At 37.3% G+C, this 13,844-nt stretch overlaps 1 protein-coding gene across 7 annotated transcripts in view; it reads left to right on the forward strand.

Annotated features, from left to right (window-relative positions):
• The window catches only part of ART3 (ADP-ribosyltransferase 3 (inactive)), a 117,381-nt gene extending 104,091 nt beyond the window's left edge, over positions 1-13,290 (forward strand). For 4 of the 7 annotated variants that reach the window (XM_036336951.1, XM_036336910.1, XM_036336917.1 and 1 more), the window contains 8 exons: positions 3,058-3,090; positions 3,982-4,014; positions 5,425-5,454; positions 7,372-7,404; positions 8,010-8,042; positions 8,598-8,630; positions 10,814-10,846; positions 12,658-13,290. In XM_036336951.1, coding sequence (XP_036192844.1) covers positions 3,058-3,090; positions 3,982-4,014; positions 5,425-5,454; positions 7,372-7,404; positions 8,010-8,042; positions 8,598-8,630; positions 10,814-10,846; positions 12,658-12,788 — 359 coding nt within the window. In that variant the 3' untranslated portion in view covers positions 12,789-13,290. The remainder of the gene's footprint in view (positions 1-3,057; positions 3,091-3,981; positions 4,015-5,424; positions 5,455-7,371; positions 7,405-8,009; positions 8,043-8,597; positions 8,631-10,813; positions 10,847-12,657) is intronic. The other 3 variants (XM_036336961.1, XM_036336926.1, XM_036336934.1) reach the window with 2 other exon arrangements.
• Positions 13,291-13,844: the final 554 nt, after the last annotated feature.

Consider the following 13,844-nt stretch of genomic DNA (forward strand, 5'->3'; position numbering starts at 1 on the left):
TCTGACCACCAGGCACACTGGCTCCTGGATCTCTAAAGAGGTGCTAATCTAGCCTCTGCCTGAGGCTACCCAGCAGGAGCCATCTGTGAAGCAATGCAAGTTGCCCTGGGGCCTTGGGCCAACTGCAGTTTTTTAGGTAATTATCAGATTGCAAAGGGCCAGGCCTTTCATATGCAAAAGCCTCTGTGCAAGGCTTGGGTCCAAGGGAATCAACAGGGTGGAGCAAGCAGTTATGGCTGCTCTCAGCCCTGCCCTCAGAGGCCCTGCTTCTCAGTGTCCCAGCAGTCACTGCAAGCACCTCCGAGAGAAAGCTGCCATCGAATTCCAACCGATGCCAGAGAGCCCAGTTTCTCCTGTATGAGTCTGGTTCCCCAGAGACTCGCCCAGAACTGGAGCTCAGAGCTTGGGACTCTCTCCCGATTGAAAAACACAACCGTGTCCTCAGCTGCCAACCCTCTCCGCATGCACCTCTGTACCTCTGTATTTTACTTCCACACCACACCTCCTCTGAGTCTCGGTATGCTTTTCTCTTTCCTTCTAGTTGTAGAATTTCCACTCAGCCAGCCTTCCTGTGGTTCTGGATGATGTCCGTTCTTTTAGTTGTATTTTTTTTAATATATTTTATTGATTTTTTACAGAGAGGAAGGGAGAGAGATAGAGAGTTAGAAACATCGATGAGAGAGAAACATCGATCAGCCGCCTCCTGCACACCCCCTACTGGGGATGTGCCCGCAACCCAGGTACATGCCCTTGACCGGAATCTAACCTGGGGCCTTTCAGTCCGCAGGCCGACGCTCTATCCACTGAGCCAAACCGGTTTCGGCTAGTTGTATTTTTGAAGTGGTTGTGTGAGGCAGCAATCTCCAGTGTTTATCTATGCCACCATCTTGGTTTTTTCTTTCTGTTTATTCCTGGATTTTTTTTTTTTAAATAAATTTTATTGATTTTCTACAGAGAGAAAGGGAGAGAGATAGAGAGCTAGAAACATCGATCAGCTGCCTCCTGCACATCTCCCTCTGGGGATGTGCCCGCAACCCAGGTACATGCCCTTGACCGGAATTGAACCCGGGACCCTTCAGTCCGTAAGCCAACGCTCTATCCACTGAGCCAAACCGGTCCTGGCAATTCCTGAGATATTTTTGATTTTTTTAAGGAATTTTCTTATTTGTCTTATATTTCAAATTGATTCACAGTAACTCATATATTTTCACACCTATTGAATCTATGCTTATATTCTTTTATCATTCTTATATATAATATTTATGCCTTCTCTTGTTTATTTCTGGATCAATCTCATCCATTTTTAATCCTATTACTTCTTTAGAAACTCAGAATAGTTTGATTACTTTCCTGCTGCTAAAAACACTAATGAAAAATTAAATCCAGAGTCAAATAGGGAGGAAAAATGAAGTCTTGAATAAATGGAACTGTGTTAAACATTAAAAGATACCCATCCTGGGGTGTTAACTGAACCTATTTGGTATTATTTCACAATATATGTAAATCAAACCATCATGCCGTACTCCTTAAACTTAAAAAAATTTAATTATCAGAAATTCCAATAAAATACATAAGCATAAGAAAAGATACCCAGTCTGTACTACTGACGAAGCTCTCAAAAATTTTGTGCATAAAAAAAATCACTTGGAGTGCTTGTTTAAAATGCAGATTATAAGGCACCACCACCAGAAGTTCTATATCAGTAGTTTCGGCTAGAGTCCCGCAGTTTTCAATTTTAATAAGCATCCAACTGATTCTGAAGTATGTGATTGGAAGACTACACTTTGAGAAACATGTTCTAATTTATACTACAGTCAAAAGATAAAGGCTTTTAAAATCCTCCAATGCCTAGTTTCCACGCCGAATCTATCATATCTGTAGGTTTGTCATCCACAATTCCCCTCACCTTCACCTAACCCTCAACTAAGCCTCTGCATAAGGCTTGCACACTTATCTTCTGCTGAGGCAACATTTTAAATTGTCTCTAGAATTGTTTTTTAAATTTCTAGTCTAGCCAAACACCCAAGGTTAGCCCTCAGGGCACCATCAGATTCTAACAAATCTGTACTAATTCCTGGATCAGCAAGTCACCTGGGTTCTTGGTTCAGACTCCACAAATGGAGCAGGATTGGATAGCAGATTATAGAAGACCACATCTCATAGTGAAACCAGGACTCTGGAGAACTCCCCCATCTTAGCTGGAGAAGTTTCTCCACTGATAACTGAACTTGATTAGAGCAGTGAGTTAGCCCAGCATGGGGAAGAGACCATAGGACATCTAGACCTTCTTGTGACATCTGAGAAACCCTCAATGGCTCATGCTGGCACCAAATCTAAACACCCTCTCACTGATCTTCTTGCCTTAACTGCTGTTGGGCAGGCCTGCAGATTCCCCTTTATGTCAAGTCTCGGCAGAATCACTGCTGCACTGATGATTTTTTGCAGGGCATCGCTGGCAAGAAGGTATAAAAGTATACTATTAGATGCCATGTTCCTGCTCTCCAAATAACTGTGGATCTCCTTGCATACAGTTCAGTGTTCTGGAGCAAACCAACTTGATGTCGCCATATGCATTTGAAGGATCTTTGTTCATATATTCAAGGATCTTGAAGCTCTGATTGAGATTCTTTTTCTTCAATGGATAGGAACTGTCACAGTAAAAGGATAGGTTTGCTGTTGAGGACATTTAATATCTGAAGAGAGGATTAGTTAAACAAATACTTAAATTTTCTCCTAACTTTTGTAGACAAATCATAGAATAGAATTATTAAGTGTTAGCTTTGGATGGGCCTTTGGAAGTCATTTGAAGCAATCTCCCACTAAAAGATCCAGATAAGGAAGCTGAATTCCAGAAATGTTAGATGTTTTATCAAAGATCATACTGCTGTTTATGACTATAATATGAATATAAATATGTAATTGTTCTACAGTTTGCATTCCACTAAGTTATGGGTCTGATGGACTAGGAGCTGACAGATTAATTACTAATAGCCACAGACCAGTGGCTCTGTAGGGTAAATTGTGTCTAACTAATAAAGCTTTATCTTTATGTTTCAGGTCTAAAAATGGCAAATTGTGTTGAGAACATAGGTAAGATATGCTTCAAAGTATTATCTCTGTAATGGGAATTTTATCAGTGTTATTTCTCACAGGTACGGGTCAGAGCCATCTGACCAAACTGTCATGCTGTCAGCCATCTTTCATTTCTCAAGGCAAAATTGTGCTACTGCTACTACCTTTTAGCAGTGGGGAGTCCAGGAGTCTCTGCTGGTGGCATCCCTCCCCTATCCACACCCACAGCCTTGCCTGTGACTGTTCTGTCAAACTTCATTTATCTTGGGCATGTAGTACCATTCCACTCTCACCCTAATCTATCCTTACAGGAGTGTAAGGACTCCTGAATGTCCCTACTTGACTCCTACTTGACAGAGCTAGACTTATAACCCTATGTTGTGATATTTTAGGAAATAACTTTTGGGATACTAATGAAAGAATAGAGTGACTGTGGCTCAAGGTGAGAGCTGGAGGGTCAGAATGTCAATGCAGTCTGTCTCCGCTTCCTCAGGGAAAGATGTAACAAAAGATAATCCTCCTTAGAGGATCATGGGAAAGCTTTGGGTAGGTAAACAGGAATTCTAAGAATATTCAAGAATAGCATTATCAGATAGGCCCAACAGATTTGAATGAAAGTTGCCAGAAAATACCTTGGGCTGATGCATGCATTGGGTAGAATTTTTTGAAAATTTCCTTATTAGAAAGTTTTCAGCTGTCTTCCTGTCTAGTTTTTCTATGAATTCTTCTTCATGTAATTAAAATGAATCCACATCCATTTGTTTTTGAGACTGATACTTTTATATTTCTCATCTCGCCATATTTTGTATGTATCTTAAAATGTAAGTCAACTCAGATTTTTATCATTAATAAACCTGACATTAATGTCTGAGCAAAGTACTATATAATGAAAGCATGTTTGTATTTCAGAATATTTTCTACCCATCTATGTTGCCAGCCCTGGTAAGTATGCTCTCATGTTTAAAAATAATCTTTATATGGATATTTAGTAGCTCTTTCTTATTGAACAAATTCAATTCTTAGCTGAAGAAAAAGAGTATTTTGCAGATATGAAGGAGTAACTTGGCAGATATAAGGCGGGGGCAGGGGGGTGGCGCGGGGAGAGAGAGAAAGACTCTATTCTGGGGAAATTTGCCTCTCTATAAATGAGAGGGTTGGCACTCTGGAGAGCTGAACAATATGGAAACATTCTAGGGCAGTGGTCGGCAAACTCATTAGTCAACAGAGCCAAATATCAACAATACAATAATTGAAATTTCTTTTGAGAGCCAAATTTTTTAAACTTAAACTATATAGGTAGGTACATTGTTATTAACTTAATTAGGGTACTCCTAAGGCTTAGGAAGAGCCACACTCTAGGGGCCAAGGAGCCACATGTGGCTCGCGAGCCACAGTTTGCCGACCACGGTTCTAGGGGATAAGGTTGGTGAGACCTGAAGAGCTAGTCAGTCTTGAGAGATCTGAGGGTCTGTATTCAGTCATTGAAATTAACCTGTGATACCATTTAGATGAAAGTAGAAAAGTCAGTCATTTGCACCTTTCAAATATGCTAATGTTGGTATCATTTGACTAAAATATTTGGGTGATTAAATGTTTTTCTCCCCTGAGCTTCCTAGTGATATAGCCCAAATCACTTCTGTGCATTTAAGTTTTTTGTTATGTGTTTGGCCCATGTAGCTACAATAAGATTTTCTTTATTGAAGAGAAAAAGGTATCTGGCCTTTCCTTAGGTATGCAATTTACTTGATGTTTTGGAAAATAATTTCCTGTAATGATGTGAAGCATATCATGCACCAGAGGACTTGCCCATTGCAGCCAAAATTTTACTAGTCACTTCAAAGGGACCTTAGCTAACTTTTCCAGACAGACATTTTTCTAGCTCATTGAGATCCCCAGGATTTTCTTTAAAAAAAAACAAACCGAAAAAACATTGTTATTGATTTCAAAGAGAGGAAGGCAGAGAGGAGAGAGAAATAGAAACATCAATGAGAGAGAATCATCAATCAGCTGCCTCCTGCACGCCCCCTACTGGGGATTGAGCCCGCAACCTGGGCATGTGCCCTGACCAGGAATTGAACCCTGACTTCCTGGTTCATGGGTCTATGCTCAACCACTGAGCTGCACCATTCAGGTGTGATGGCTTTTCTTGAGGTGCCAGAGGAAGGTTCCAATCCAATTAGCCAAGGTGCATTTAGATCTGATTTGACACTTAAACTTAGTAGCATTACTTTACTGGATTTACCAAATGGTTCTTTATGGCCATATTACCTGAAAATAATTTTGTTATAACTATAGTAACTTCCAATGATTTTATTCTATTGTTAAAATGGAAAGTTTCTTTTTGTAACTTAGGTGATAAAAAACAGAAGCTTGAAGACCCTGGTAAGACATTTTCATAAACTCTGGGTTTTACATTTGCAAGACATCTCCTTATGGTTGGGAGCGGATGGGAGCAGATGGGCATGGCATGGTAAGGAACAGTAGGAAGAGAACTAGTTTAGTTACTGGTTTGGTATATCAGAGACCTTCCTGAGTTTCGGATAGGCTTCTTTACAAAGATGACACAGCAGCTCTCTTTATGTCTCTTATCTAATAGTCTTTAGATCATCCCAGTAGAGAAGTTGAAGAAGTAGTTGAGAACATATTATTTTCTGCTTTATGCTAGCAGTTACATGGATAGAGGAAGGTGTGACTAATTATTCCACAAACTCTTTATGACCTAGGATGTTGGGCAGGGGCATTAAAAATGGCGTTTTTTTCTAAAGTAAAAATTATGATTTTGTATATTTATTTCTGCTTCCAGCAACCTAACAGGTGCTGTTAGCTATATCTGTTTGATTATATAGTATATTCCCAAGTTTTTTTTTAAGTGATAGTATTCAAATGTCCTCAAGAGTGCTGAGATAGGAACACTCTCATAAATTACTGGTGAGATTATAAATTGGAACTTTTCTGGAAGACAGTTTGATAGTATGTATTACTAGCTTTAAAAATGCTCATACCTTTTAACCTAGTTATAACACTTTTAGATATTTGTCCCAAGGAAATCGTCATAAAGATTTGTCTATAACATATGTACAAAAATATTTACATAGTGTTATTGTAGTCAAAATTTATAAATAACCTTAGTGTCCAACAGATGGGTAAATATTAAATATAATTATACCCATATTATGAAACACTAACCTTAAAAATTGATTTTTAAACATATTTTAAGAATATGAAAAAGTGCTTATATACAGTGACAAATAAAAATCTATAATAAAAGGGTAATATGCTAATTAGACCGGACGTCCTTCTGGGCATCATTCTGGACATCCTTCCGGATGAAGCCAGGGCCAGAGCAAAGCCCGGGTCCCGGGTGCCTGCCTGCTGGTGGCTGGAGGGAAGCTGCCTGGGTCCTAGGTGCTGGAGGGAAGCCGGTGCCAGCAGCCGGGGGAAGGAAGCCAACTCTTGCACAAATTTTCATGCATCGGGCCTTTAATAGGATATAAAATGGCATGTAGAGTCTAATATCAGTTTTATTAAAAAATGTGAAAAAGTACAAATTTCCAATTATAAGATAAATAAGTACTGGGGATGTAATGTCCAACTCCTGTATTTGACAGTTTCCAAGGGAGTGGATCCTAAAAGTTCTCACCACAAGGGAAAAAAGTTTTCTTTTTTTGTATCTGATTTTTTCTTTTTCTGTATGAGATGACAGATGTTAATTAAGCTTATTGTGGTAATCATTGTACAATATATGTAAGTTAAATCATGATGTTACCTTAAACTTATATAATGCTGTGTGTCAGTTACATCTCAACACTGGAAAATATGCTAAAAATATATACTTTTAAAGGGCTGAAGATTGGGGATGTATACATAGCAAAAAGACTGAAAGGAAATATACCAAAAAATGTTAAGAATGAGTAACTCTGAGATTTAGGAGTAAGAGTAATTTTTAATATTTTATAAATGATCTGTAATTATAATGTGTGACTTATATAATCAATAAATTTTATTTTTTAAAAATACATCATGACAAATGTAGTTTGGAAGTCTTTGGCCTGAATCTAAAAAAAAAAAAAAAAAAAAAATCAACAGGAGCTTAATCTGGGAGAGATCCTGGGTTTACTGGCCCTTATTCTGATCAGAAGTCAGTCATATTCCAGTGGGTTAAATCTTCTCTCCTTTACTCTGTCCCCTGCCATCTCTCAAATCTTTTAGAGCTTTCCATAAATAGCCATGTAAATATAAGCTAAATTAATTTTCAAACCAAGTGCATTTCCACTAAATGGTTCCCATTCTCATCTTTAGGAATGAAAAGCCAGGAGTCCACTGTCTTACCTGGTAGGTAAACTTTTTACTTACTTTTTGAGGCTAGCTACAAGGGTGGGAGCGGACATGAGAACTCCTAGGACTAAGAGCATTATGGACTTGGAGAGTTTGGAAAATGAGTTAAGCCAGAACAGAGGGACTCCATTTATTGAGTGCTTATTATATTTCATGCAGTGTACTAAGTACTATATTTCCTTTAATCATCACTTACTACAAACCTGCAAGGTAAAGATTTCCTTTTCGTAAATAGGAATTAAAGGTCAGAGGGATTAAGAAGGCTGAGCAATCATAGAGCTAATAACTATAATGACAATAGAACCAAACCAAGGAGAGTCTTACACCTAGTACTGTTTCATTTTAAAGCTGATGTACTAGGACTGCCTTATGAAGATAAGTTGGAGACATACGAGTCAGATCATAAAGTTCTTGAAGTTCAAGTTAAGGAGTTTGGGCTTTGTCCAGTTAGAGAATGAAGAGCCATTGAAAGGTGTTTTTGTTGTTACTGTTTTCTTTTCCCTTTTTTAAAGGGCTGGAGATGGGGGACGTATAGAAAAAAGGAAGCATTAACAATGCAAGATCATTGATTAACAGTAACCAATATTCATTGATATTTTTAGGTGTGAAGAACCATGAACCCATCCAAATGCCTGGTAAGACAGATTTCACTCTCTGAGCCAAGTATGAGCTGACAGGATTCCCCTTGGCATTAAAGAGAATATTGTCATGAGACTATTTTTATTTATTAATATTTCCTTTACCGCTATCTGCCAGTCATTCTACAAAGACTTAGCTGGGGAAGAGAGTAGAGAAATACCTTTATCCCTGTTCCTGGAGCAGGAATCTTAGCTCCCTTGCGGGGATAGCTGGAGGGCAAGGCTGCAGGGACTTGGATGCATGCAGTCTAGCATCTTCCAGGTTCTATAGCTAAAGTTACTCAATAGAAACTTCACACAAAAGCTGATTGTTTGTACTCTCCTTTCATAGACTTAGTGAGGTGCCATGGAAGAAGGCTCCTCTAGGCTTAGTGTGGATTTGCACAGTGAGGGTTCATGTAGCCAAAACTTTTAAATAAGAAGCCAGGAACTACAGTGCAGTGAGACTATTGACACTTGTATCTCATTGGACAAGACTTTGGAAATTGTATTCACTGGAGCAAACTGCAAGTTTCTTTTTTATTTAGGAATGAATATTTCTTTTTCATTTAGGAATAAAAATGTCAGAACCTTTTCCATTACCTGGTAAGCAATGGTAGGCATGCCAGAGAGGAATGTGCCAATTTGGGTATGGGGGGATGTCATAACTGTCAACATTAGACATGCAGGGAAACCCAAGTACTTTGCACAGGATCACACAAATGAGTGAAGGCCCCAAGTCTCTTAACTTATGACCAAGTACACATTCCATAAGATTTGCCGTTTTTTAAGTATATTTTTCTGGTATATTTACCATGGAAGATTTAACCTATCATGAAGACATAACCATTTCATAGGTATTTAAAATGTATGAGGCTGCCACTGAGGGCAAGGCCATTAAGGGGCCTTCAGTTTCTGTGGCCAGAGAAAATTAACAGTGACTCCTGTCAGGTTCCCGAGAAGGGCTTCAGAATGTAGGCTTACAGGGAAGGCAAAAATAAAAAAGTAAATTTTCCTGAGACAAGAAGTAAATAACATAAATGGACATAACATGTAACCAGAGAGCTGTGGACAGTAATAACACTTCTCTATGCCTCAGAATTGTCAAACCTGGCTAACACTTGCCATGTTTACCTTATGGGGATATCTGAAAAAACTATAAAAACACAAAATCTCAGGGTTTAAGTCCCTACCCATTAAGGATTTTTTTTAAGAAATAGTTTTTTTGGCATTCACTGAATTGCATCCACCATCTACACTCTGCCTTGCCTAATATTTGCTGTCTGTGGAAACTTCATGCTGTGTACAGAACCAGAATATTCATAGTTAATTACCTAACATACAAACAGAGGCCCAGAGATAACCCTCCCAATTTTTATCTGCCACATGTGGTTGTGGGACCAGCCTGTTCCACATCTCCACTCCTTCAATCAGTGTCAAAGTGGCTTCTTCTTTAATTCCCTAGTTGTAGGACTTCCACTTAGCCAGATTTCAGGCGGTTCTGAATAATGGTTGTTCTGTAGTTTTGTCCTAATTTTGATGTGGTTGTGGGAGGATTCAAGCACTGTGTTTATTACCTATGCTGCCATCTGGACCGGAAGTCTCTTCTAGGGAACTTTATATAATTTCACTTTTCTGCACCTCTCCTGCCACAATCGGTACAATGAAGAAAACTTCTGTCTCCCAGGATTGATTAAAGTCCTAATGAGACAAAGTACTGACAAATGAATAGTTTTTAAATAGTAGTAAATCGTAGCTGTCTTTATTATCTGAAAATCTTTTCTCATTTAGGAATAAAAGTGGTAAAACCAGATAAAAACTAATAATACATTTTTTATTGGGAGTGGAGCAACGGGGTTTTGAGTCCTTTACTGTAAGCATTTAGTTAGGTTAATCTTCAGGAGTCTGGGGGGAACACCTGAGCTGTATAGCTTCTGACATGCCAGTCTACAAGGAATAGGTTTGCAGGGACTGTTTTGTATCGTGCCCTCTACTGGAAAGCTGTGTGTAGTGCATGCTTTTTTGTTGTTAAAACCTTTACACTGAATCTCATTTAATCTTAGATAAATACTGTTTTTGCCATTTCAGAGATGAGGACATGAAATATAGGAAGGTTAAGGAATCGTTTAAAGGGTAGAGACAACCAGGACTCAACTTTTCAAGTTTTGTTCACTTTCTGTCACACAACACTTGTCTTCCACCCAGATTTAGTTATAAAAAAAATATTCATCTATCCTGGGCTTCTAGAATTGGCTTCAAAGTTTTCAGAATATGGCAATATTCATATTTAAGTGCTAGGCACACACTTAGAGGTAGTATAGCATAGTAAAGAGGAGTAGAGGCTTTGAAATTACTACCACTGATTACCTCTGATTTTGTTTTGAGGAACATCTGTATAACATGGAAAACTATATCTACCTTCTAGGTCTATAAGAAATAAAGGTGGCAATATACATAAAGCATTTGTACAATGAGTGACATATAGTATTAATATTGCATTTGGGAATTGAAATTCAGTATATTAAAAAAAAGCACTTTTTATAATCAAAATTTAATCATTTTTTTAATGGAAACACTTCCTTGGTAAAAAAAAAAAAAAAAAAAAAAATCCACAGTGCAAGTAACTATTAAACCCTTCCCCCAGGCTCACACAAATCTCTAAACCTAATACCCTGCTCCTCAGGCCCATTCCCAGGAATAAGCAAGTTTGCTTAATCATTTAATCAGCTTTTTCTCTCTTGATAAATAGGTTTACAATGCAATTAACTCAAAATCTGTTTATATTTTAGAATATAAAAGTCAAGAAGACATCAACAATCCTAGTAAGAAATATCTCATTTCCTTAGCTGATAAATGTTTAATCTATAATACAGAAAAAGTGAGAAATTTATTTTTTTCTTAAAGGGACAGTTTCAAGAACTTAAGGCATCATAACAATATAATGTCATGTCCAAATGCTTATGTGTGTGTATATGGTGGGGCACCTTGACGATTCTCAAGCAGTTTTTACTGTGTGTAGAGACTATTGTTTAGAGCAGTTGTTCTCAACCCTATCAACTCAATTATCTCATTTTCTGACAAATATTTTATAAAGCCCTTATACTATCCTGAAATAAGATTCATAGATAAGGAGGCCTACCTTTACCCATTAAAAAATAATATCCTAACTATAATTTATAACAAAATTACGTGCATTTTAATATGTAAATGCCTAGATTATATTAGAAGACATTATGCAGTAGACAGATGATTGTATTTCCTTATGTGAATAAATTTGGATTTAAGAGAAGACTGAAGCTACTCTGTGACTATAAGAAGATGAAAGTGAAGAAATACAGTGGGTCCTGGATAGATCTGTTTATGAAAACTAAAAATATTTTGTTTATATGTAAAACTGACTTTAAGTTCTGGTTTTTTAACTAATAGGTTTTTAATTAATTATAAATAGGTTTTTAACTAATGTATATTTCTAACAGTGCATTTGAAATTTGTATAGGTCGATTTTTTTTGGTGCAAAACTAGCCCTTTACTTCTACTCCACCCTTGTGACAATCAAAAAATATCCTGACAGCCCAGCCGGTGTGGCTCAATGGTTGAGTCTACCCATGAACCAGGTCATGGTTCTATTCCCATCAGGGCATTTACCTGGATTTCGGACTTGATCCCCATAGGGGTAATGCAGGAGGCAAATCAATGATTCTCTCTCATCATTGATGTTTTTATCCCTCTCTCTCTCTCTTCCTTCCTCTCTGAAATAAATAACATTAAACAAAACAAAACAACAACAAAAAACCCTGACAAATTTCTGTCTCTTAGAGGGCAGTACTGCCCCCTTGAAAACCACTGCTCTATAGTAACAAACTAATGCATGAATTCATCTGCCTGCCCACTTCCCCATCTGTGTACATATAACTGCATATCTGTAATTATGGCAATTGACAAAATGAGTTGAAAGCTTTTATAAAATTTACTGTTTCTTGCCTCACTTACAAAACCTGAGTGGTGATTCCATTTGGATACTTCTAGTCAATCCTCACTTGTACAGTCTAAGCCAAACACAGCCAGAAGTCAGGTATCTGAGCTAAGGGTAGTATCAAACAGATCCTGAGATGGGTGGACTCCACTGTTCCTCTCCACTAGTGTAGATGAACGGGAAGCAGTTTTCTCCAAAGCAGAAAACTGTACTGGTATGTATGAGGGGGACATTTTTAATTTTTTTAATGAGCTTGCAGGCCTTAGTATTTTAAAATGCAATTTTATTCAATTTTATATTGGTAGCTGTCAGTATATGCGTATAAAATATACTTTACTTGACCTTACCTATGTATGCAAAAATGAAAATAGAAAATTGCTAATTCTAGAGAACTTGAATAAAAATTATCTTGTCTATATAAATATATTTACTATGGTATTCTATATGTACAACTGTAAACCTACTTTTGCCCCACCCTTTATATGAAAATATAGCCTGAAATCTGTAATGAGTGATATTTATTTGAAAATTGTTCCTGGTTGGAAGTATTTCAACTTATTTTCTAACTCAACTTGAATGTCTGTTTACATATTCAGGATATATGAAATAGGTGGATGAACTTGATGGCACGTGTCAATGACTATGTGTTCTCGTTAACAGCTCCAGCTCCAGCTCCAGTTCCAGGTCCCAAAACCCATCCCTCTGCATCCTCTGGCAAAATGCTCCTTCCATCGTTTGGGGCATTCATCATTTTAATCAGTGCTTCTATATATTTCTTTGTTAGTCTTTAGTCAGCTATATTCTTTATTATGTTAAGTACACTACAGGGATCCCACAGGAAATGATCAAAAGGAATGTTGTATTTTTCACTTGTTGGCCAAAGTCAGTTGATAAAATGAGAACTGTATATGTTATTCACTTTTCAAATTCAGAAAGTTTGTCCAGTTATGTTGTAGAATCATTTTCACTTATTTGTATATTAATCTATTGCAAAAACCTTATTTCTGGTTGAATTCAATAAAAGACTTAAGATTATTAGATATAATTTCAGAATTGCCAATACTAAAATATCCAATGTTACTGGTTAACATGAATTTAATCCATTAATAAGAATTTTTTCAGGGGGGTGGGGTGGATTTTTTCTTATTTTCAATTATAGTTTATATTCAATATTCTGTATATTCGTTTCAGGTGTACAGCATAGTGGTTAGACAATAGTATACTTTAAAAAGTGGTCCCCTCCATATTCAAGTATCCACCTGGCCCCTTACATAAAATCAGATGGTGTGCCTTTCTCTGACTTATTTCACTTAGCATAATGCACTGTAGGTCATCATGCTGTTGCAAAACTGAATTTTAAAGATGTTCTACTCATCCTTGAAGGATTAGAAATTTGACTTCAAATAGTATGATCCCTCAAAATATGAACTTTATATTTCTGTAAACACAAGTTTACCAAGTATTTCACATACATAGTGCCTAATTTGAATCTCATTAAAACAGGAAGGTAGACAGTACTTCTTATGTATGCTAAATAAGCAAAGGAAAATGAGGTTGTACAGTATACTACCATTTTCCTCAGGGTATTGTGGTGGTTTACTAGAGACGGATTTAGGCCAGGGGCTTTGGTAACTGGCAGTTATTTACATGTTGCCAATGTTTCAAAAAGGATTTCAAGATACAAAAGAAAAAAACACTACATAAAATTTAAACTGTTAGGGGTTCAATGTGCTTTAATCCCACCATGTAACTCTCTTCCTGTTCAGAATTTTTAGTCTACCCACAAGAACCATTAGCCAGTTGCAGACTAAACACAGAACTTCTGTAAATTGCGTTGGAAAACACAA

Source organism: Myotis myotis, unplaced genomic scaffold (genome assembly GCF_014108235.1).
Source record: "Myotis myotis isolate mMyoMyo1 unplaced genomic scaffold, mMyoMyo1.p scaffold_m19_p_1, whole genome shotgun sequence".
In the NCBI taxonomy this organism is placed as follows: domain Eukaryota; kingdom Metazoa; phylum Chordata; class Mammalia; order Chiroptera; family Vespertilionidae; genus Myotis; species Myotis myotis.